General features: G+C 46.1%; 1 protein-coding gene across 2 annotated transcripts in view; it reads right to left on the reverse strand.

Annotated features, from left to right (window-relative positions):
• CEP95 (centrosomal protein 95) overlaps positions 1-25875 on the reverse strand; it is a 52057-nt gene that overhangs the window by 18416 nt on the left and 7766 nt on the right. For both annotated transcript variants that reach the window (XM_068102461.2, XM_068102460.2), the window contains exons 3-13: positions 22547-22654; positions 20208-20297; positions 19903-19975; positions 15957-16108; positions 15371-15600; positions 14917-15077; positions 14572-14683; positions 13987-14104; positions 12104-12261; positions 7498-7584; positions 5252-5522 (exon numbers count right to left, since the gene is read on the reverse strand). In XM_068102461.2, the coding sequence (XP_067958562.2) occupies positions 5252-5522; positions 7498-7584; positions 12104-12261; positions 13987-14104; positions 14572-14683; positions 14917-15077; positions 15371-15600; positions 15957-16108; positions 19903-19975; positions 20208-20297; positions 22547-22654 (1560 nt within the window). The remainder of the gene's footprint in view (positions 1-5251; positions 5523-7497; positions 7585-12103; positions 12262-13986; positions 14105-14571; positions 14684-14916; positions 15078-15370; positions 15601-15956; positions 16109-19902; positions 19976-20207; positions 20298-22546; positions 22655-25875) is intronic.

Genomic DNA, 25875 nt, shown 5'->3' on the forward strand with positions numbered 1-25875 from the left:
GATAGTGTAGCAGAAGTCGGCAAGCTCTATACGCCAGCGAGTGATTTTCTCATTCTTAATGCGCTGGGCGTGTAATGTGTCGTACATGAACGCAACACTTTGCTGGTCCGTGATGATTTGGAAACATCGCCCGAGTAAGTACGGGCGCCATCGCCGAATAGACTCGACGATCGCATACGCTTCCTTTTCGACAGACGAATGTCTCCGCTCAGCGGAGGTAAGAGTCCGTGAAAAGAAAGCCACCGGACGCCCTCCTTGGGAGAGGGTCGCCGCGATGGCCTGATCCGAGGCATCACTTTCGAGGACGAAAGATCCGCTCTCGTCGATCGTCGCCACAGCGGCACTGGCGATGTCGGCCTTAAGGCCTCCAAAGGCCGCCAATGCGGCCGGACGCAGAGGGAATGTGTCGCAGGCCACAAGGGGGCGGAGTTTCGCGGAGAAATTTTGGACCCATTTGGAGTAATGGGCGAACAGCCCGAGGGCGCGCTTCAGGGACGCCCGATCGCAGGGCCATGTCGAGCAAAGGTCGCAGACGCTCCTTATCCGGAGCGACAGAGCCATGGGTCACGGTGTACCCCAGAAGATCTATCTTGCGTAGAGAGTATTGACACTTATCCTCGTTCATGGTTAAGTGATACCTCTGCGCGACCTCGAGGAAGCGCGTCAGATTAGCATCATGGTGCCCTTGGTCATACCCACAAACCGTAAGATTGTCTAGGTAGACGAAAACATCGGTTAAGTTCTCCCTTGCAATGAGGTCATCCATGGCCCTCTGGAAACAGGTGACCCCGTTCGTTACCCCAAAAGGCAATCGAGTAAACTGGTACAACCGTTGCCCCGACTCAAATGCGGTATAGATACGATCTGCCCTAGAGATGGGGATCTGATGGTACGCACTACGGAGATCGAGAGTGCTGTAGACCGAGTACTGGGCCACCTGTCGCACCAGCGCGTCCATCCCCGGAAGGGGGTAGGCATCCAGCTGTGTAAAGCGGTTAATCGTTTGGGAATAGTCGATTACCATGCGTCTGCGGTGTGCATCGCTTCCACCACCAAGACCTGGGCTCGCCACGGCGACCGGCTAGGTTCTATGATACCGTCTTTCAAGAGCTGAGCCGTTTCGTCCGCAATGAATTGCATGTCTGCTCGAGAGTAGCGCCGTGATTTTACCGCGACAGGGGTACAGTCGGAGGTTAGATTGGGGAACAGCGAAAGCGGCTGGATTTCCATTTTCGCTAGGGCACACACAGCAAGCGCGTCAGCCCCCACAACAAGCGTGTCAGGCCCACCAAACTCCATTTCCAGACGTCCATGTCGCTGAAGAAAATCGTGTCCTAACAGAATATCAGCACATAAAGCAGGTAAGACCATAAGGTGTACATCTGGGAAAACCCGTCCCTTTATCACGAGTTTCAATCGGCATTCCCCCTTCGTGCTGAGTCGAAGTCCCTGGGAAGCCATGAAGATCCGTCTCGTAGACCTCAAGACCTGCCAACCATGCCTGTGCACTAGTCGCTGGTCGATAAAACTATCCGTAGACCCTGTATCCACCAAGGCCCGCACACAATGGCCTTCGACCATGAGGGGAATAAGGGCTTGAGCCAGGCCGGACGAGCCTGCTGGGAGTGGGACCGAACCTCCCGAGTGGGTCGGCCGAGCCTCGCGGGCGGATCCTATGCCAGCGGCAGTTTTCCGGGCGTCAGAGGGTGCCCGTGGAGTCTCGTATAAGTTGTCAGGGTGTGTTCCCATGCAATCTGCAGTTTTGCGGTCGTTGCCGGAGTATTCGTTGTCCATGGGGAATCCGTTAAAGCCATCAGAGAGCTTTCCCATGCATTCCGGTGTTTTGCGATTCAAAATCGCCGTTTGATGTGTATGGGCCTCCGTAGTATTCGAAATCGCCGTTTGACAATTTTGATGGGCATAGGCCTCCGTAGTATTCAAAATCGCCGTTTGACGGGTGAGGGCCACCGTAGTTGGTACCGAACTCGTGTCGCCGCCAGTGGACGCCGTACGCTCTTGAGAGACATGACGAGAACGTACCGCTGGGGCTTGGCGAGGCTCCAAAGCCCCTCGCGTGGCCCGGAGTCTGGTCAAGGACGCATGCGCCGTGCCCGATCGAGGATGAGACTGTTGTGGCTGTTCGGTGACTCTCGCCAAGGTCGATTGAGCGACCAGGGGCCCGCAAAGAGGGGCCCTGTCCTTCAAAGCCGGGTAAGGCGCCGTGTTCCGAGCTCGGCACGTAGGCTCCGCAATGAGCCCATTCAAGGTCGCCGCGCACGGTTTTCCGGCACACTTTCGCGTAGTGCCCCTTTTGCGAGCACAAATGACATATGGCATCCCGAGCCGCACACGGCCCGGGAATGACGTTGTCCCTCACAGAAATAGCAGGTGGCTCCGCGTAAGGCCTTGGGTCTGGCCGTTGCGGCAGCCATCAGGACCGGATCCTCCTCCAGAGCATCCTGGAGTTCCGCGAGCAGTTCCGCTCCCTCGGCGGTAGCACTCTCCGGCCGTGCGTGGAGCGAGGTTCCCGCCAAGAGGCGCGTGCGATCATAGACGTTCGACTGCAACCGCGCTTCAGTGTGTACCTTTCCTTGCTCGAGTGCCGCAGCGAAGGTCAGGTCGGTCTTCTCCAGGAGTTTGAGCCTTAGGTCCTGAGAGGAGACCCCAGCGACATAGGCGTCTAGCAAAAGGTCATCCTGAGCCTGCTCATGAGTCCGTGGCTCCCGGGTGCTGTCCAGCAAGAGTTGCCGGAGCTCCTGGGCATAGTGATCCATCGGCTCGTTGGGTTGCTGGCGTCGCATTAGTAGCAAGTGCCGAGCGTACACCGGGCTCTTTTCCTTTATGTACAATCGTTTGAGCTCCGCAATCGCGAGGTCGTACGTCACGCATTGTGCGATGCTATTGTACACCTTGTAGTCGATTTTGGAGTGAAGCGTTGCTAGCTTCGCGACAGCCGTCGGCTCGGTCTCAGGCTCAGCGAAATGATTCTCCAACGTTTTGAGCCAGTGCTTCAGTTGCAATCCACCATCCGAGGCTTGCGGGTCGGCGCAGAATGGTGTGACCACCAGCGTCTTGTTGCCCGCCATGTCGGTAGATCTTTAATGGAATTAAGTGTTGTGAAAAACCAGTCGGGTCCACAACTTTAGTCCATCTGGTGGTTTAATTCCATTAAGACCATGACATCATTCTGTAATACAGGAAATGCAATAGGAATAAGGTTTGGCATCACATGGGTCCATCCATAACATTCAATGCAAGCAAGCTTAATATTCTATGCAGGCGTACCGTTAGCGAGTCCACTAGATGTAACATGTCACAGGAGAAGTCCCCTTGAGCACCGACCGCAGCGGGTCTTATAGCCGTGCCCCTAGCGGTGTCAGCGAGCATCGATCATCACCTGGGTTCAGCATTAGTACGAATACGATTTCACTACAGCAATAACCTCTGAAAAAATAACTGTAGTTAACCAAGTATGTCCACAAAAGCTTACATTAAATCAAGTGCAATGATGAAAATTGGTAATGATCAAAATCTAAGTCTCCAGAACAGAAGCACAGTGCAGTGCACTTGAATGCAGCTTTGGCACACTTGCAGCGTCCAGTGCACCCTTTCTTGCAGCCACAGTCGTTCAATTCATGGCACGATTTTGATGCTTCAGGAAGAGTGGTCCAAAGAGGCTGCCACCCAGTTGTCTCCTTTGTCCAGCCCCAGTCAGATGGCTCTGGCATCTCTGGATCCATGACCAATGCCTGGTTCCAACAGTTGGCCTGGTAGCAAGTGTGCTTGATGTGCTGCTTGAGTGTTGCCTGGGTTGGAGGAATGTTCTCTAGAGTTCTGCACTTCTGTGTGAAGAGCTGTTTCCTGGCATCATTCACTTCCGTGCTCTCACTGGTTCTATCGTACATCAGCACCACAAATCGATCTAGCAGTAACATTGAGCCTTCACTGACCTCACTTGGCATGCCTAGGAGTTCATCGAGAGCATCATTCACCTCTGGGCATCCCCAATTTAGTTGGAAATGACACCTATAATGTTTTTCTACACTATTTGGTTCCAAAATTAAGCGCGTTTGAACATTAGACTCGGTGGACTGGCGGCCAATTTGGATTTGACCTCTCACGGTTCTCAAAGGTCAAATCTGACTTCCCTCCACATCTGAAAATAAACCTTATGGAATGCACTAACTATGTTAGAAATTTCATGCTTTTCTCATAAAATGCACAATTTTTGTGTTTATCTGCTGTACTATATTGTTTTTCCAAATTTTCCAGTTTTTCCAAACACGATGGAATAATATTTACCGATATGAACAGTGATGTGGCTTTTATTGAAATTCTACAAATACTGTTTAGATTTTGATGCTTTGTGTGTGATATGATTTAACGGATGTTTATACGAATCATTTAAAATAAAAAAGCCTTCAATTTCTGATATTTTGCCATTTCATTTGGGCCGCCCAATTGAAGCCCCACCCGTAGGGCGGGTACTGTTGCTAGTTGTGTAAACTTTAAGAGAGGATGTACGAACATGTCCAGCAACGTAACTTGTTGACGAGGAAAGCTCATTTGTTGAAGACAAACCTGTCTGTGGCCCATATTGCTGTTTCAGAGGGCAGCTTGGGCCAATTAACCTGTCTGTGGCCCATATTGCTGTTTCAGAGGGCAGCTTGGGCCAATTAACCTGTCTGTGGCCCATATTGCTGTTTCAGAGGGCAGCTTGGGCCAATTAACCTGTCTGTGGCCCATGTTGCTGTTTCAGAGGGCAGCTTGGGCCAATTAAACAAAAAACCCACAAATTTTATGCCTAACAGCAGGGTCTCCAGCACAGCGCGTAGCAGTGAGCAGCGTTAGCCTGCTATCGGCAGAAGAACCTTTTAGTGAGTACAAGCGCACCTTTCATATCTGAATAATTCCTTTATATTACTGACTGCATGATTCAATCACAATCCAGATCGTCAGCTTGGAATACCCATCAATATACAGTTGGGAAAGACACAGGGACCATCATTTGGAATATTTTGTATATACCGAGACCGTCATTTGAAATATTTTGGAAAACGCACATCACTCCGTCGCTCGGAATACACACATCACTCGGAATATTTTGGAGAAGGTAGGCCGTGAAGCAATCAATTTGTTACTTCGCCAAACAATAATGTTTTGTAAAAATTTTATGCATTTGAACAAATGCTGACGTCACTATTTGTAAAACTCACTGACTACGTCAGTCTACCGGCTCTGTTTTGCTTACTTGGACAAGGCATTTTTGAGCGTGTGACGCCACGTGGCACGGTCGTGGACACCGAGCTCCGATTGTGACTCTTCCTCACGATGTTAATGGTGCAAGGAGGGACAGTTTCCTGCAGGCTACGCCTTGACCGAGGCGTGGAAGGCGCTGAATGTGGTGCTTTGTGCACATCGTGAGGTGCTGCTGCCATCTTTATGGGGGTACTGCGAGCCGAAATGAACTTCCTTGAGGGTTCGACAGGAATAGCCTTCTGCAATTTTTCTTTCCCTCTCTCCTGCAGCACAAACAGTGTTGGGTGGATGTAAGTGCACTAAGTCTTCTTTTTTTTGATCATCCAAAACAAGCAGAGGTTTGAATGTTTTTTTTATACAGACTTGGCATTTAATATGGAATATTTTTTTGTGGGGGTGAACTTACTTTTCAAGTTGACGTAGAACCAAAGGTTCATTGGAATTATGTTGAAATTATTCTAGATTTTGTTAATGTGACCTTTAAAAGAAACAAAAACCACATTTGACATTTCGAAGCAAATAAATTGATCCTTGAATGTGATGTGAACTGATATCAAACTCAATTCACGGACAGTACTGTGTTAAACTTCTGTACGTTTTCCAGAAGTATCTCTTTATTTTGCACATTAGCCAAATTTCTTTTTAACAAAAACAACAGTTAAATTACAACTGGGATTACGGACAGTAAAATTACAGTTCAGTACGTCGTGTAACCCCCACGAGCATTCAGGAGAGCACGTACACGTTGAGGCATGCTGTTCACGAGATTTGCCAAGGTTTGGACAGGAATCGCTTGCCATGCAGTGACAATAGTCTGCTGCAATTCATGCACAGAGGTAGGCTGCTGGTCCAAGTTGTCGATTTGACGCGTTAATTCTGCCCACAAGTTCTCTATCGGATTCATATCCGGGGACATGGCAGGCCACTCCATATGCTCTACACCACGGTCAGCAAGAAAGTGTTGGATCATGCGAGCATGATGAGGCCGTGCATTGTCATCTTGGAAGACAAAGTTTCCTCGAAAGGCTACACGAGCAAATGGAAGCAATGTTTCTTCCAGAATGGCCCTGTACTTGAACTGGTTCAGGTTTCCATTCAGAACAACCAGGTCAGTTTTGCCCCCTGCATGAAAAGCAGCCCAAACGGTCACCCCACCACCTCCAGCTTGGACTCTTGGCACTATACAATCTTCGTTGTAAGCTTCATGCACTTGGCTGCGCACTAGGACACGGCCATCTTGACGATAGACCAGAAATCAAGACTCGTCATTGAAGATCACGTGATTCCAGTGTCCTGGCTGCCATTGACGGTGCTCTCTGGCCCACTGCAATCGGCGCTGGTGGTGTTGTCTTGTCAGGCGTGGCTTTCTCAGGGGATGCCTGGCACGATAGCCTGCTTGAACCAGTCGTTGGTTGACTAGCCTTCTGGATACAGGCACATTTGTCAGTTACTGCCACTCAGCCCTAAGCCGATTATCTGACTTGGTACCGCCATTGCGGACTAACCGGTGCAGCTGGCGATCATCCCTCCTTGTGGTTCTGCGGGGACGTCCTAGCCTCAATATTGGAGGAGGGACACCCCTCTGAGCATTTCGTTTCTGGATCTTTGACACCTGACCTTGAGTGATGCCATACTGCCGAGCAATAGCACACTGTTTCATGCCGGAATTTCGTAAAGCCACCACTCCATGACAAACAGCATTGTCGAGTTGACGGACCATCTCCAGAGGAAGCGGCAATAACTTTTGTAGACGTGCAGCAGTTGTTTTCCACTAATACAGAACGCAACAACCCTTATATACCCGATTGTGAAGCCAATCGTCAAATGTACCTGTCCGTACATTTTGTCACACCACCTGTGATATAATCCTGTTATTGACTTCTTGCTGCGACAGACAATCAGTGACATGGTTCTTTTAACAAAGAAATCACCGAAGCGTAAAAGAAACTCACCAGATTGATATTCTGAGTTCAGAAAGTAAACCCAAGTCAAGAAAAAAAATATATACCATATTAAATGCCAAGTCTGTATAAGCATTATCGACAAAGACAATCACGCTACCTCATTTCGCTCCATTTCAGGTCACCCCCTATCTCACCTGCAATCTCTACTCTACTTAATGTAACCCTCTTTCTTGAAGGTAATAGCATTACGTCCCCTCCTCTCTCCCCTCCTTGTTTGTTGTGTCCAACGAATGCCCCACTGTGAGCACTTTGCTGTTATTCCCCCTCTGCTTACCTCGTGTAGAGAGAGCCTTCGCAGAGTTTCCGTTGCGTCCTGCACTTCCAACATGCGGAATCCATTTTGCTCCTCCGCAATGTCACACTACACAGCAACACACATAGCAGATGCAACTACAAAACAAAATTTGCTGAGAACTTGGTGCATTAGCAGTTGATTACGATTTAAAAAACAATTACCAAGCATGGGTAACAAACATGAAAGTAACTGCTTACAGTCAGTGATAGCAAAGATCCCTTTGTGGGCGGTTAACATATGTTAACGGTATACAAAGGTTACAAATTGACAAAACAGTAAATTAAGACATCAATGAAACAACTGATAAAATGTTGTTTATTCGATCGATATATCGATATGTCATATGATGTCATATCATATGATATCCTGCATCTGACGGATAGGATATCAACAGCAATCCAAATACAACAAACAACAACATGCATTTTAAGGCCATTTTCCCTGCTAGAGCGGGGGTTAGCCTTGCGGGCCCCATGACAATCTTCTCCATTTTGCCCTATTTTCTGCATCTCTCCTTGTTAACCCCCTTGCCCGCATTTCTTCTTCCACCATCTTTAGCCAAGTCTTTCTCGGTCTTCCCCGTCCTCTACTTCCTTCTACATTCATTCCAAAGGATAATTATTATTTTCTCTGCAGCCTATGGCTGCCGGTTGCGTAACTTATGCAGTGCCCCTGTTTCCAGTAAGCTGGTACTCATTTTGCCAACCTCGGAATGACCACTTGGTGTTATTTAACGGCACACCAGGGGCTCAAACTCAAGACCCTAAGATTTAAAGGCAGCCACCTTTACCATTAAGCCCCCAAACCCAGGCTTTTTCCTGAGGATTATATTATACACCAAAATAAACACCCGCTCCATACGGGAGCGCAATGCCCCCTCCCTCTGACAGATCGACAAAGCACTTGCACCATGCCATCTGCACAACTGTGTACCACCAGGTACTGACCCACCAGGTGGTGCTACATGGTAAGACATTTTACATTGAGAATTTGCTTCCTCTACCCCTTCGACTATAAAACCATTTTAACACCTAAAGCGATCTCAGGCACACCCCATGTACAAGTAACAAATTTCAACTCAAGTAACTCAACAAGTAACAAATGGAATCTCCCGCGATGAAGCTAACTCGGAGGGCCTTTCACTTACTCACTGCAGGCAGGTAGGTGGTCTTTCTGTCTTCCACCGACTCCTCTCCGGCCTTGCTCCCCCAGCTCTCTCTGGGCTCTGTCCCCCTAATATTCCGACAGGTCGCACAAGATCTGCCAGCAACCTTCTTATGGTTAAACTGCCAAAATCAAGACTCTCTGCTCACCTTCACTCCTTCATTCCTCTTTTCTCCTGCCTCTGGAACAAACTCCCTCACTCTCTTCAATCCCACTCCTCCCTCTAGGTCAGCGGTTCTTAACCTGGGGGTCGTGACATACGCGCATACGCGAACAAAATACTGTGTGTGGTAGGTACCGTTGTTAGGTTCCTAAAAATGGGCTCATCAAATTGATATGTTATTTATGACCCCTTCATGACCCCTGGAAAACCCCAAACGACCCCCATGGGGGGGAGGGGGTTGCGCCTCCCAGGTTAAGAACCGCTGCCTAGGTTTTTAAAACAGCTGTTCACCACCATCTCTTATCTTCCCCCATCCAAAACCTTGATCTTTTCTACCCCCGCTAATTTCACCCCAGATTCACTTTTTTGAAATACCAACTTCCTTCCTGGAAGTCTTTGCAGTGTCCATGTGTTTTATACTTTTTTTCTCTTTTTTTTGTATACAACATCGAGGCTCGTGAAAGAGCTAACATTAATCACACAGAAAGACAAACCGACACATAAAACATATAACATGGGGAGCGGTAGACAAGATGGGGAGAGAGGGGGAAGGACACAAACACAACATTTGAGAGCAGGGACATCGAGAGATCTGTGGGAGGGAGAGGGCTTTGGGGGGGGCTGGCATGGAAAGGGGGAGGTGGGAGAGGTATAAAACATATGGACACTGCCAGGACTTCCAGGAAAGAAGTTGGAATTTCAAACAAAGTGGATCTGGGGTGAATTAGCGGGGGTAGAAAATAACAAGGTTTTGGATGGGGAAAGATAAGAGGTGGTGGTGAACAGCTGTTTTAAAGACCAGGATGGAGGAGTGGGATTGAAGGGAGTGTGGGGGTTTGTTCCAGAGGCGGGAGAAAAGAGGAATGAAAGAGTGAAGGTGAATAGAGAGCCTAGATTTCGGCAGTTTAACCATCAGAGCGTTGCTGGCAGATCTTATGCGACCTGTAGGAATATCTGGGGGACAGAGCACAGAGAGAGCTGGGGGAGCAAGGCAGGAGAGAAGTCGGTAGAAGACAGAAAGACCACCTACCTGCCTGCGGTGAGTGAGTGAAAGGCCCTCGGAGATTGCTTCATCGCGGGAGATTCCAATGATTCTGAAAGCTTTGGTTTCAACAGCGTGAAGCCGAGCTAGGTGTGAGGCAGGAGCACCGGCCCATAGGGGAGAACAGTATTCCATTGAGCTGCGGATGAAAGCCTTGTATGTGGTGAGGAGCTCAGGTGTGCCGAGGAAGGACTTCGCACGACGGAGGATGCCCAGTCGGTGACTGGCTTTGAAGGCCAGCTTGGAAATGTGGTTTTCCCAAGAAAGATCATGGCAGATAGTGAGACCCAAAAGCTTGAGCTTTTGCTTCTTGAGAAAAAGCTTCTCCCACCCCTACCCCCCTTCCCACGCCTCCTCCCCTTCCCACGCCTCCTCCCCTTCCCACGCCTCCTCCCCCCAAGCCCTCCCACAGATCTCCTGATGTCCCTGCTCTCTACTGTTGTTGTACTTGTGTGCTTCTCTCTCTCTCCCACCCCTCTTATCTCCCGCTCCCTTTATTATATGTTTTATGTGTCCGTTTATGTTTTTTGTGTGATAAATGTTAGCTCTTTCACGAACCTCAATCCAATATACAAAAAAATAATAATAATAATTAAAACAACTCATTCCGCCCAGCAGACAGACAGACAGACAGACAGACAGACAGACTAGGGTCTCAATTGAATATGCCCTTTGGCATTGCAGCAAATGGTAGCTTTTATTCAGGAACAACCCTGCCAGGGGTCAAATCCAGAATCAAGGGCCTCAGATGTGAGATTTCTATCAACCAAGGTACAAGAAGTTAAAAATATTAAGAGATACATTCATCGAGTATGGAAGTGAGGTAAGCACAACACTATTGTTACGGTCCGCGGATTAGGATGTTATTTTTACCGAGCGGAGGAATAACCGCGGCCGAACAGTTGTTCCCCACTAAACCCGATTCACCCAACGTTGGCCGTATCGCGCCACAGCTACTCAATCTGGAAAACTCTAAAGCGACCGAATGCAAAGAGGAAGAAGATGTACAGAAGAGTAACGGGATTTATTATTATTTACACACATAAGCAAAAAGAGCAGTCACGATTATTTACAGGGGACATGAGACGCAGGTGACACAGTGAAAATTACTAGCTTATACAGACTTAGTTACTACCCAGGACAGAACAAACAAAGACGACTCACACGGGGAATTGCAAAGTGGATTGGCTGGAAGGAGGTGTGTGGCTGGAGGGGGAGGACGGCACGGAGCTGGCTGGAGCTTGATCCCGCACGGGACGTCGGGCTGGACCTCGACGGCCGCTGATGCCAACGATCCTGTCGTGTGCGCGGGATCACGGGTCGGATCACGGTCAGAGCCGACGCGCTGGTGGGGGGTCTGGCGTGACGGGTTCTCTCCTCTCTCTTTCTTGGTCCAACCACTCTTTCTCCACCGACAACTCAACGCAACCAACGCAACCACTCAACGCAACCACTGACCACCCCTGACGACCAACTCAGCTCTTGTTATGGACCTCTCTTTTCAGACTCATCTCCTTGTCTCAGTAAAAGCGCATCTGCTCTGACGACCCAGCTCTTTCCTTTGTACCTCACCACGCAGCTCAGCTCAGCCTTTCAGCTCCTCTCTTGGACTCATCTGCTTGTCTCCTCCTCCTGGGGGCGTCTCTCATGGGTTATATATAGCCCCACCCTTGAACCTTTGCGAACCTCCCCGATCGCTCTTCCTCCGCCCTCTCAAACCAAACCCCTCGTGCTTGGTTGGTTGTTCGGGGCCGGGCCACTCCTCCCCTCTCTGACGAGGTGGGGACCCGCCTTTCTTCCCCAACCCTGCCTCGTGGCCAATGGTGGTTGAAAAAAACCGCCCAAAATGCAGTTGGCCATTGAAATGAAATGAAAGGGGATCTACTCTTATTTCACTTGGTGCAATGGAGTATTTTAATTAATGGGAGACACAGCCTTACCCTAAGACACATAATAAGATATAAGCTACTGAACAAGGGTTTTATCGTGTCCTGCAATGTGGTGTTTATGGAATAACTACCGAGACGCCCTTTGACCTTTACACTACGGAGGTATTTACAAGGAATCATTACATTTTACAGAGGGTGATATTTACAACAATTTACTATACAATACAACACAATAAAAAAAACACAATCCTCATATCCGCAACACTATTTTAGAGTACCGTTGCATTTCACCTACAGTTTCTTCAATACCTCTAAAAAGCACCATACCTCATTTTGTGTTTTGTTCCCTTTGCTCAGCTCCATTTGTGGAAGAGGGGAAAGTGGTACGTTCCTCGTGGCCTGGCATTGTTGCTGTGGCTGATTCAAACTCAATTTCCTCCTGGACGTTTTGCGATGAACAGATGGGATAGATGACGAGGAGCTCACTGCTTACAAACAACAATTAAATGCGACAGAATAAATGAATGCACTGTCACATCATTTTTAGGGAAAATATGAACACCTTGCAGGATAAAACTCTTGCATCTGTATCAGAAGTAATTAAAACCCTCTTCTTCTTCTTCTTCTTCTTTAACAAACACATATTCCTATGTTATTGTGGGGCTAGCTGGGGAAAGCTTGGCCCAAGTCTTTCACGAATCGGCTGGCCTGGCCTGATGTTCGACTAAGCAGTTAGGGCAGGAATTTGGAATTTGTTCATGGTGCCGGCGATAGCTCGCCTACTCTTTGTGAAGGGCACCATGGGACCTTTAACGTCCACCATCTAACGCCGGCAGAGGAGACACTCATTTAACGCCCATCCAAGGGACAGCACACACATTAACGAATTACCAGGATGAGAGTTTATAGCTGGGTCGAGATCTTGGCCATCCTGCCAGCCCTATCGGAAGGAATTACAACATGGTCAAGAAAATGACAACATAATCTCATTTCAAGACATTTCTGGATGGTAGAGCCAAGTCAAGCAAAATGTAGTTTTGAGGTAAACGTACAAGTGTTGTGTGTTTTACAGCTCTCCCAGTCCCTGCTGCTGAAAAGCATCCACATAGCATGATGTTTCCACCACCATGCTTCACGGTAGGGATGGTGTTACATGGGTGATGAGCTGTGCTCAGTTTCTGCCAGACGTAATGCTTTGCATTCAGGTCAAAGAGTTCAGTTTTCATCTCATCAGAGATCTTTTGTTTTGGTCATCCACATGGTCTTTTGCCTCATGCTCTCAGATTCTTCCCAGTGCCTTTTTGCAAACTCCAGGTGTGCTATCATGTGCCTTTTTCTCAGGAGTGGCTTCCGTCTGGCCAATCTCCCATAAAGCCTAGATTTGTGAAGTGCTGTAGAGACTGTTGTCCTTCCAGCAGGTTCTCCAATCTCAGCCAAGGAACTCTAGTTCTGTCGGAGTGGTCATTTGGTCCTTTGTCACCTCCCTGACCAAGTCATTCTTGCCCGGTTGCTAAGTTTGGTCGGACGGCCAGCTCTCGGAAAAGTATGGATAGTTCCATATTCTTTCCATTTCCTAATGATGGAGCTCACGGTACTCTTGGGAACTTTCAACACTCCAGAAATTATTTTATACCCTTCCCCAGATCTATCTCAGAGTTCTACGGACAGATCATTGGACTTCATGGTCGAGTTTCTGCTCTGGCATGCACTGTCAACTGTGCGACCTTGAATAGAAAGGTGTGTTTCTTTCTAAATTATGTCCAATCAATTGAATTGGCCACAGGTACACTCCAATCAAGTTGCAGAGACATCTCAAGGATGATCAAAGGAAATTAGATGCACCTGTGCTCAATTTGGAGTGTCATAGCAAAGGGGTTGAATACTTATTGACTCAAGACATTTCAGCTTTTCATTTTTAATTATTTTGTAAAAATTTCTTTAAAAAAATTCGACTTTCACATTATGGAGTATTATGTGTAGATCAATGACAAAAACATCTCAATTTAATCCTTTTTAAATTCAGGCTGTAACACAACAAAATGTGAAAAAAGTCAAGGGATGTGAATACTTTCTGAAGGCACTGTACAGAGGCAAGGGACTATTGTACCTATTATGTACTCAGACCAAAGCACAAATTTGCATCTTGCCCTCATAATAAAGGAAAACATTTGGCTAGTATCCCCAAGACTTGACAGGAAGGTAGGACGTACCTTGAACCACGCTGGAATCTTCAGCTTCAACATGTGGGGAAAGCTGTCTGTCATCTTCCACCACTGTGCTGGACTTACTTGGACTGCCCTGATCCAATCGCAATGTCCGTTCCATCATCTGGTAAAACGAGAGATAAGATCCCATTGTGATGCAACGGATGAAGCTGGAAAAAAAAAAAAAAATCTAACAAATCCACAAATATATCACTGCTTGGCCATGGAACATTAGATGATTGTTCTTTACATGTGACATGTGGAAGATGTCATGTGGAGGTCCTCATCGGACTTACCGGGATGACCTACGAGGGGTGCTTAAAAGGTTCTACCAAACAACATACTCAAAAACTCAAGATTGCTAAAAAGAAAATTTTTAAAAAGTATTATGAGGACTCAATTTTTTTCCCCCTTTTTTTTCGTTTATATTTATATCTACGTATGTATTGAAAAAAATTAAATAATAATTAATCCTGCCTGTCTCTGTCTCTCTCTCACTCTCACCAAAAGCTTGCTAAATAAAATAAGCAATCTCAGCAAAAACAGATTGACCACGAATTTCTGTGCAAAAGACTGCAGTGTGAAAGCCACCTGCTTTTTCTTGTTAAACTGCCATGCAAGCTGTTCCGCCATGCGCTGTAGTTCAAGCTCAGAGCGGATGTTGTGTTCTCGGCACTGGGAGAGTGGATCAATGAGGTAGGCACTGTGTATAAAACATGAAGGGGGGGGGGGGGGGTTGCAACACAGTACAGTACGTGTGGAAGGAAGTACACAGGGGCAGAGTGCATTCCTTACCCAGAAAGTAGGCGATAATGCAAAGTCCAGACCCGATTCTGTTAATCGACCGATTTACCTGCACCAATCTAATTTGAAGTCACACATCGAGGTATAGTATGCCATTTTTATTCACAATATGCCCAATCAACCTCACCATACCTTTCATCAGCTGAAGGTGAAACAACACTTGTTTGATGGCCACTGGGGGAGCTTTGAGGTAGGGAGGTACTCCCAGCAGGAGAACCAGGAACTGGAGAGCATGGCAAATGTACCTGTTCTGGCTCCCAGGCTGGAAGGAATGACACAGTCTTCTTAGTTTTCTGTTCAAAATTAAAGAAAAAAAAGGAGAGAAGACATCAATCAATAAAAATTCTTATTTAAGGACATCTCTCAAATACTGATGAAAAACTATTCAAAATCAAGCAAGTAAACCGTTTCGATTTTTGTTTACTCTCCTCAATATCACGTATTTTGTTTCAATTCCATACACTTGGCAACATTATAAATAAGTTGGGACATGGTAATGCCAAACAGGGCAACCCAAGTATGGCATCTCGCTTATTTTCAATATAACATCATTTTGGTGGGAACGCCCCATCAAGATCACGAATACCTCTGCTATCCTCTGTACTAGGTCTCCTCTCCATTGTGATCCTGTGGGCAGAAATTCACCGAGGCCAGATGGGGCACTTCTTCCCTGGAGAGGAGGCTGGAGGAGAATGGCCGAAGGTAGAACACCGTGCGAAATTGCCTGGGTCGTGACCGGGTGGAAATGGCCGGGAAGGTCAAACAGGCTCTCTTCACTTGCGAGGGTGTGCTCACTCAAAGACGTACTATCTGAACCTAAGGTAAGCAGACCAAACAAGTCCTCATAAGGGAGTCAAATTAACAATTTGAAAAACACACAACTGCTTGGGCCCTTTATTAAACAGGTATCAAAATACCGTTTGCCTTTGATGGAGCATTTGTACAAAATAATGGAATAATTACAATACCTATTGAATACAACACATTATATTTGTCACATCTCAGCTGACTGCAGGGTGTCCAAACGGAAAGGAAGAGGTTAACAAAAAGAAGAGGAAGAAGAAGAAGAAGAAAAGAGTGAAGACGTAAATTTTAAATATCTCCCACAACTACTGCCTTGATGATTTACAAGCACGTCTGTGCGGTGCATGCATGTGTTACAAGGGAGATACCATGGTAGTCGGTTGAGCAGCTGGGAAACGTCTGCACCATCTGCCCGAGTCTGATAAGTTCCTCTGTGGACTCGGTTCCCTCACTTTCCCCAATGGGAACAAGGATTTTGGCAGAGCTGGAACTGGAGGTAGAACAGCCTTCACTGGCTTTTCTGCAATTTCCAAAACAGGGACATCATTTCAGCTCTGATATCCATCATTGGGCCAAAGTCACATTGAGAGCACATTGTTAGCGGCACAGCTGCTGCGCAATGAAAAACACAACAAGGCTTTCTGAAGATGCGGATATCGCTTATTCAAATGTGCAAATCATCAAGATCAGAAGAAACCTGGATTGGCCTATTTGGCATTCCCATATAAGCACATAGCTCGTGATGCTGTGATCCCACGTTCAAATACCATATGACTGTGTTGATTTTTACATTGTCTACCAACCTCATTTATCCCATTTGTGATATGGAAAACGGAAATTTGCTTGTTTGGAAATTACTGAAATCGCTTTGAATTTCCCACCAACGAAGGCACACAGAATCAACTAGATGGGCACTCGGTAGAGAGAGCATACCTCCGTCAAGCTGAACAGTTTACCACAGAACAGTTTACTACGTTTTCTACCCACTGACAGGCCGGATCTGGATCCGGACCTGAACCAAAAGCTGATCGGCTTGTTCTCGTCACTTACCCAACTCATCCACCAAGTTTAGTTTATAATTCGTCCACAACTTTTTGTGATATCATGCTACATATCGTCTTTGGCCCGATCACTCAATGGTGAAGAATCACTTAAAAAATAAATAACTATCTGATCCGGATCCAGATTCGAATCTTCACAAAAGTCGAATCGATTCGTTCTTGTCACACACCAACCTGTCCACCAACTTTCGTCTGAATCCACCCAAAACTTTTTGAGATATCTTGATTTTTATCGTTTTTGCCCTATCTCTCAATGGTGATCGAAGAATCACTTGAAAATTCTCAGATCCAGATCCGGATCCGGATCTTCACCAAAATCGAATCATTTCGTCCTTGTCACATACCCAACCTATCCATCAAATTTCGGCCGAATCCATCCACAACTTTTTGATATATCTTGTTTGCAGACAAACAAACAAAGACATACAGGGGTGAAAACATAGCCTCCATCCACCTTCGGTGGTGGAGGTAATGACATAGCAAAATTGTACAGTTGTCTCAGCACATGATCGAAATAGCAGCAGTTTCCAATTTTAAAAATACGTCATGGTGGTCCAATGATGTGTGCGGTTTGTCAAATTCAACGATGTACGAGAACTTTTTATGTACGAGATAGTAAAGTAGACAAGGAGCTGATACTCTAGGTCGCCCACCTTTTGGGTGGTATGAGGATTTTGTGTTACACAGATTAATTGGCAGCATACACATGCGTGCATGTTTTACACTTTGGGTACTTCCTGCGTGTGATATACAGACTTAGCATTTAATATGGAATTTTTTTTTTTTCTTGACTTGGGTTTACTTTCTGAAATCGGGATATCAATCTGGTGAGTTTCTTTTACACTTTTGTGATTTATTTGTTAAAAGAACCATGTCACTGATTGTCTGTCGCAGCAAGAAGTCAACAACAGGATTATATCACAGGTGGCGTGGCAAAATGTACGGACAGGTGCATTTGACGATTGGCTTCACAGTCGGGTATACAAGGGTTGTTGCGTTCTGTATTAGTGGAAAACAACTGCTGCACGTCTCCAAAGGTTATTGCCGCTTCCTCTGGAGATGGTCCGTCAACTCGACAATGCTGTTTGTCATGGAGTGGTGGCTTTACGAAATTACAGCATGAAAGAGTGTGCTATTGCTCGGCAGTATGGCATCACTCAAGGTCAGGTGTCAAAGATCCCGAAACGAAATGCTCAGAGGGGTGTCCCTACTCCAATACCTAGGCCAGGACGTCCCCGCAGAACCACAAGGAGGGATGATCGCCAGCTGCACCTGTTAGTCCACAATGGCCGTACCAAGTCAGCTAATCGGCTTAGGGCTGAGTGGCAGCAACTGACAAATGTGCCTGTATCCAGAAGGCGAGTCAACCAACGACTGGTTCAAGCAGTCTATCGTGCCAGGCGTCCCCTGAGAAAGCCACGCCTGACCAGACAACACTGCCATCGCCGATTGCAGTGGGCCAGAGAGCACCGTCAATGGCAGTCAGGACACTGGAATCATGTGATCTTCAGTGACGAGCCTAGATTTCTGGTCTATCGTCAAGATGGCCGCGTCCGAGTGCGCAGACAAGTGCATGAAGCCTACAACAAAGATTGTATAGTGCCAAGAGTCCAAGCTGGAGGTGGTGGGGTGACTGTTTGGGCTGCTTTTCATGCAGTGGGCAAACCTGACCTGGTTGTTCTGAATGGAAACCTGAACCAGTTCAAGTACAGGGCCATTCTGGAAGAAACAATGCTTCCATTTGCTCCTGCAGCCTTTCGAGGAAACTTTGTCTTCCAAGATGACAATGCACGGCCTCATCGTGCTCGCATGATCCAACACTTTCTTGCTGACCGTGGTGTAGATCCATAGGGGGTGGCCTGCCATGTCCCCGGATATGAATCCGATAGAGAACTTGTGGGCAGAATTAACGCGTCAAATCGACAACTTGGACCAGCAGCCTACCTCTGTGCGTGAATTGCAGCAGACTATTGGCACTGCATAGCAAGCGATTCCTGTCCAAACCTTGGCAAATCTCGTGAACAGCATGCCTCGACATGTACGTGCTCTCCTGAATGCTCGTGGGGGTTACACGAAGTACTGAACTGTAATTTTACTGTCCGTAATCCCAGTCGTAATTTAACTTTTGTTTAAATTTTTTTTGGCTAATGTGCAAAATAAAGAGATACTTCTGGAAAACGTACAGAGGGTTTAACACAGTACTGTCCATGAAGTGAGTTCGATATCAGTTTACATCACTTTCAAGGATCAATTTATTTGTTTCGAAATGTCAAATGTGGTTTTTGTTTCTTTTAAGGGTCACATTAACAAAATCTAGAATAATTTCAACATAATTCCAATGAACTTTTGGTTCTAAGTGATCTTGAAAAGTAAGTTCACCCCCACAAAAAAAATATTCCATATTAAATGCCAAGTCTGTATGTTGTCATGGTTGCTGCCCCGATCCAACCGTGAGACTGTGGATGAGGCACAAATTGCAAAAGCCGCAGTGGCAAGCTCTGCAGACAGCCGGCTTAAGGCTCAATTCTGTCACCAACACACCCGGGCGGAGAATGCACTAGCATGCCTTCAGATGCAGCATGGCTAACTTTCTTTATAGCTGAATGACCGCATTGTGGTTACAACCTGCGACAAAATCCAATAACGGGTGAATTGGGAAACGCACATTTCATGCGCTAATAAAAAAAAAAAACTTGCCAACTCTTATCGATGTCAATAACACTTGACCCAAACAAAGGCAATGGAAATCTGATGTAACAAACCTGGGTAGTGTATATAATCAGCAGAGGCCTACAGGCCTAATGTATTCGGCCCACCAGAAAACCAAGATGGCGGCCAAATCATTTTGTCTCGGTGCTTATGGTGGGTGGAGTCAAGTGACCAATGGGTGCACATTCCAAAAATCAACCACCGACAAGAACCCCACCAAAACAACAACAACAACAACAACAACAACGTGTAGCTCTTGTAGACCTGCGACATGTTGCAGGTAAAAATCCAGTGACACATTTATCTGAAAATAAATTGGGGAAAGAAAAAGATACCGGTACTTTATTTTGGACCATTAAATAACTTTTGGCCCACCTGTACACCTCAAATGTCATTGGGTATGAATACTCATTGCACCAAATTTACTAAGTCCTGGAATAACATTGTTTAAGTCACGACTGTACTTCTTGATCACGGTACAAGCTCCACAATGAGCCGAGGATCACGATAACAAAAAAAAAAAAAAAAAAATTTGAGGCAATACCCTTGATTTGTATCGTCTCTTTGAGGTGCTCTTACAGCAGCCAAATCCTCTTCAACCTCATTTTCATTGTTACCTGGTGGGGCGAAATAAAGACCAACAGTTGCAAGTGAAACAAAGCAATGCAAAGAAAGTGAATCATCCCCATAAACCATAAACTGACAATACCATGTATTGTACCATGTGTAACAGACAATACCAATTCAATTTTTTATACAAATGTGTTACAGCTCATACATTAAACGTTAAACACATTTTTCTGCTCTGGGTTTAAACCATATTGTAAATTCAAGTAACATAAACCATACCATTGTCAGCAGTCAGGTAGTCCAAAAGACCTTCAAATATCTCCAAAAGGTTTTTAATGGCTTCATGATCTCCATGTACTACACTCTCCCCTGTCAGAAGAAAATAAACACTTTAAATTTTGACAAAATCACTTCTCCCTCCCCAAAGGACAAATGAAAGACTAAAGACCTGAAAGATGACATTTGCAGTGATGAATAGCAAATTAATTTTCCATTTTTTAAATAAATGAATGGAGACACGAGGCCATCTGAGACAGCAGCAAATTGCTAGCGTGGATCAGCTCGCTGCACTCTCCTCACGAACGCGTCACTACAGAGGAACAGGCTTGTTTTAACTGAGGATAATGACTGTACGTGAGTTGCTGTGTTGTCATGATTTACACCAATCATAATTAAAACATTTATTGTGTACAAATGTATTTGTAATCTTGGTGATATTATTTATTTGAAATCAAAAAAGGTTCAAGTGGTCAAAAGCTCAAAATGGTCAAGAGTCAAAGCTGTCTCATTTGTTTGTAGGTTCTAAGCCCTAAGGAGTCGAAATGGACTTGAGAAATGGACTGAAGGTCTGAATGTTCTAGAGGTATAACAGGTAAAAAAAATATGTCTAAAGAGACCAAGCTCCATCACATGAAGATTGATAAACTTTCTTCATGTATAAACTATTTTACTACAATCCCACGAGTTCATACTTGATAATGCTCTCAGAACATTTGAATCACCGTATTTTCAATTGCGCAAAAAGCTTTATCCAGGGCAGAAAATTGCAACAAGAAGAGATTTTAAAATATATTTTTTGTATACAGAATCGAGGCTCATGTAAGCCCCAACACATTGAACATGAAAAACATGCACATACACACAAAACATGCAATGAAGGGAGCAGGAGAAAAGAGGGGGAGAGAGTGAAGCACACAAGCACAACAACAGAAGAGAACAGGGGCGCCGGTAGATCTGTGTAAGGGGTGGGGGCTGGGGGCTGAGGGAGGAGGGAAGGGTACATGGTACAAAGTAGGGGGCTGGGGGCTGGGGGAGGAGGGAAGGGTACACGGTACAAAGTAGGGGGCTGGGGGAGGAGGGAAGGGTACACGGTACAAAGTACACGGTACAAAGCAAATGAGGGGTACACGGTACAAAATAAATGAACACTTCTAGGAACCTCCGGAAAGAAGCTGGGGTTTCAAAGAGGCGGCTTTGGGGAGTTTTAATGGGGGCAGAAAAGATCAAGGTTTTGGATGGGGGAAGATAAGAGATGGTGGTGAACAGCTGTTTTAAAGACCTGGAGGGAGGAGTGGGATTGAAGAGAGTGAGGGAGTTTGATCCAGAGGTGGGAGAAAAGAGGAATGAAGGAGTGAAGGTGAGCAGAGAGTCTTGATTTTGGCAGTTTAACCACAAGGTTGCTGGCAGATCTTGTGTGTCCTGCAGGAATATTTGGGGGACAGAGCACAGAGAGAGCTGGGGGAGCAAGGCCGGAGAGGAGTCGGTATAAGACAGAAAGACCACCAACCTGCCTGTGGTGAGTGATAGAAAGGCCCTCGGAGTTAGCTTCATTGCGGGAGATTCCAATGATTCTGAAAGCTTTGGTTTCAACAGCGTGAAGCTGGGCTAGGTGTGAGGCAGGAGCACCAGCCCAGAGGGGAGAGCAGTATTCCATTGAGCTGCGGATGAAAGCCTTGTATGTGGTGAGGAGCTCAGGTGTGCCAAAGAAGGACTTCGCATGATGGAGGATGCCCAGTCGGAGACTGGCTTTGGAGGCCAGCTTGGAAATGTGGTTTTCCCAGGAAAGATCATGGCAGATAGTGAGACCCAAAAGCTTGAGTGACAGAACTTCTTCAAGAGGATTGTTCAGAAAATAGATGGGAGGGTTGTCCAGATGATCTTTTCGGAGAGACAAAGTGAGAGTGTGAGATTTGTCAGGATTAAAGGACATGTTACACTTGTTTGACCAGTTTGTGATTTTGTCCAGGTCTGCAGAGAGTGAGGAGGCTGCAGACTGCCGATCTGAGGGTTGAGATATGGAGTAGCACAGAGTGGAGTCATCAGCAAAGAGATAGAGAGGATTTTCCAGAGAGTCGGAGAGATCATTAATGAAGACCAGAAAAAGCACAGGGCTCAGAACACTGCTTTGGGGAACTCCAGCCTGAACAGGAAGGGGAGAAGTGAGACAGTGAGTGAGAAGGCCTCACGTTGACTACGACCAGAGAGGAAGTCCGCAAGCTGACACATATATACATATACACACAATAGCAGAAGCCCATGGGAAAAATACCTTGACAGGCAAAAAAAACAAAAAAAATTACAACATCCTGTTTCAACATGCATGTCACATTGTCACAAACCCGTGATGTGCGATAGGCTGATCTGCAAGTAGTCCAGCGAGAGTGAGTCGATGAGAGATTGTACGTTGTGAATGTCATCCTTCTGGCACCTTGGGACAGCAATGATACCTGTTCAAAATAAGGAAATATAAAATCACTGTGTCCAAAACATCCCCAAAATGGGGTTTGTAAAATTATAGACACAGAAAATTATAGAGACAGAGGAGATGTAAAATGGTTCTTATATTTAATAACACTGAGTAAAATAAGTATGAATACTGTGGGGCACCCAATTATGTCACACAATCAAAATCTTTTCCACCAAACGAATGGAATTTTCTTGACAATGCTGACCTGTTAGCTCACTCAAGATCTTAAAACAAACTCCGTTATCCTTTTCCAAAGGTCAGTCACTGGAAGAGGTTCATGTTCTTTATCTTCTTACTAATGTTCACCATTAGCAATCACCTCCCCCGAGCTGAACAAATAGCAAAGCTGACTTTGAAAGCCAGCCCGAGATTTGGCATCCTTCATCGTTCTAAGTCATTCATTCAAAAATCAGATTGACTCAACCCACAAGGAATCGGTCTATAACTCAATGGAGTAATGGTCTCACCTAGAATGTGCCGAAGGCAGCTCCATTACGAGCCTTAGATAATTTTTTTAAATGAGAAATTCTAATTTCTAACAGAAGCTCTGCTACTCTCACATTGCAGGCAAGTCAGGGGCCTCAGTTTGGTTACTGTCTTTCTTATGGTCGAGATCCTTCTGTTATTTCAGCCCTCTGAGCCTATCCAGCTCCTCTGGGATGCACATGTTTTTCAGCAACTCCCTCCTGGTGAAACTTCAAAAATTCAGATTGACTGCACACGCCAACTTTTGGTCCTCACTTCTTGTTTATGTGGACCCACCTTACAGAGGCCGTAAGATCCCACTTTTTTCTCCAGGGCTTCAAAAAGTGGTGCACCACCATATCACACCTTCCTTAATCTTTATTAACACCCCCTCCCCCCTACCCTCCAAATTAGAAAAAAAATAAAAATTCATTATTAACAATGACTCAAGTCTTCCATGAGCTTGTAAATGACATGCATCACATGAACTGCAGTTTTGAGACAGTGATGCATATTTGATGGCATTATAAGAACAGTAGTAGACAATGGCGAAAAAACAACAGAATATCGGATTTGAATCTGGTCATCATCATCTGTTTGAGCAAACTCAGGTATACCTTTCAATATTGTTTGCCACTCCATCTACTCGAGTCACTACACCGTTTCAAAAACTATTTAGATTGTGTCTCTATTGAGGTCGCGCTCGATTGAGGGAGATCTCGCGAGATCTTGGAGACGGCGGCAGGGATTTTCGAAGCTCCACACGGTCTCCACGTTTTTCGAAGTTAAGTCTGTTCACAATTGTATTTTGTCGAAACTGTATTTATCTTTCGGTGTGTGAAGTTATTGTGTGCAACTTTGGTTGTTTCTCGGTGTTTATCTTTCATAAATTGATCGTCTGTTTGCCGTGTCGCGAGCAAGGCCTTGTACAGTGTGCACTGTACAACCTTGAGGCTTTGTTTTTCTCTCAGTGGTCCGTCGTTTGTGATCCAATAACTTTCGTTCTCTGTATTCCCAGTCTTTTCACCCATAGCCTACTTCCTTGTGTAAATCTCAACTCAAAAAAAAAAAAAAAAAAAAAAAAAAAAAAACATTTCCTTCTCTGTTCTCATTCGTTTATTCATTCTTATTCGTTCGTTCGTTCTTCGACCACGTGTTTCTCCCCCATTTCCCCAGATAGTTTTCACTCATTAACCTTCAATGTTTACACTTTCCCCTCAAGTTATGTATTCCGTCATATTTTATAACACCTTTTTCTTCTTCTTCTTTAAAAGGCTGCTTTCGACTTGCTCACCAAATCAATTCATCCCAAAAAAAATATCCATCTCCTATAGTGCCTTTGTTCTACATTCCCTAAACTCTCCTGCACTCCATCCTCCATCCAGCGTCCTTAAACGTATTTTTAACTCGAAGGTCACAAGAAACTCATTTTGCAATAAATGTTCGTTTCCCATAAATCGTACACTTTCAAAAATCCAATCTCACCCCTCCCCTCCAAATCTTCCCCATAACCCCTCCCCTCCAAATCTTCCCCATCACCCATCCCTTTCAAATCTCCCCCCTTGCCCCCTCCCTCCTAAACTACTCCCTCACCCCTCCCCGCCAAGACGCCCCCTCGCCCCTCCCCTCCTAGACTCCTGCCTCACCCCTCCCCTCCAAATCTCCCCCATATCCCATCCCTTTCAAATCCCTCCCCTTGTCCCTTCCCTCCCAAACTCCCCCCTCACCCCTCCCCTTCAAATCTCCCCACCCTCATTGCTTCTCAATTTCCCCGCGCTCACTCCCCCTCCTCAAAGCGTCCTCCCCGCTTCTTCCCCCTTCAAACTCTCACCTCCATCTCCCCCAACCTTCTGCCTCGCTCTTCCCCCTCCTCAAATAACACCTCATTGTGGCTCACCCAATCACCATCAAACCTTTTGTCCGCCCCATCCTTCCCTTTCTCCGAGCTATTCTGAAATCTCTGACACACCTTCAACAGCTCTCCCTACCTCTTCCACCTCTTCCACATCTTACCCTACCCCTCCTCCCCCCTGTTCTGTATCTGATGCTCCCCCTTCCTCTTCATTAACGGTATGGACCTCAAACATCCGGGGCCTTCGTTCAAACTTAACTGATCTCTCCATACAGGTTGCTTCTGTCAAACCAGACGTGATCTGCTTAACAGAAACTTTCCTCCTTTATGATGTCTCTGATTCCATAGTATCTCTCCCGGGCTACTCCCTCCTCCGGTATGATAGACCTGAGCCTCGTCCTGGAGGCGGGGTTGCTATCTTTATCAAAAACTCTCTTCCTCACTCGCCCTGCACTGCACTCTCTCCACCTCACCCCCAGGAATACCTCTGGCTACGGCTTCCCCTTCGCTCCCACCTCTTGTTCATATGTGTGTTGTACCGTCCACCAAACAGTGATGACTCCATCTACATCTCGCTGTCTGATGATATGGACCAACTTCTATCTACTCATCCCAACTCTCTCTTCCTCATATGTGGTGATTTCAACTGTCATCATGCCAGTTGGCTGGGTGTGGGTACCTCTCTCACCAGCCATGGCTCCTCAGCAAAGGACTTCTGCGACTCACTGGGACTGACACAATCTGTCAATTTCCCGACCCGGATCTCAGTCAACGGAACATCTTCTCTTCTGGACTTGGTTATGACTAACTTCCCTGAAAATGTCTGCTGCTCTTCTTCTGCTCCGATCGGATCATCTGATCATGTCCTTGTTAAAGTGGACATC

Source organism: Myxine glutinosa, chromosome 5, assembly GCF_964187855.1.
Source record: "Myxine glutinosa chromosome 5, kmMyxGlut1.1, whole genome shotgun sequence".
Taxonomy (NCBI): Eukaryota; Metazoa; Chordata; class Myxini; order Myxiniformes; family Myxinidae; genus Myxine; species Myxine glutinosa.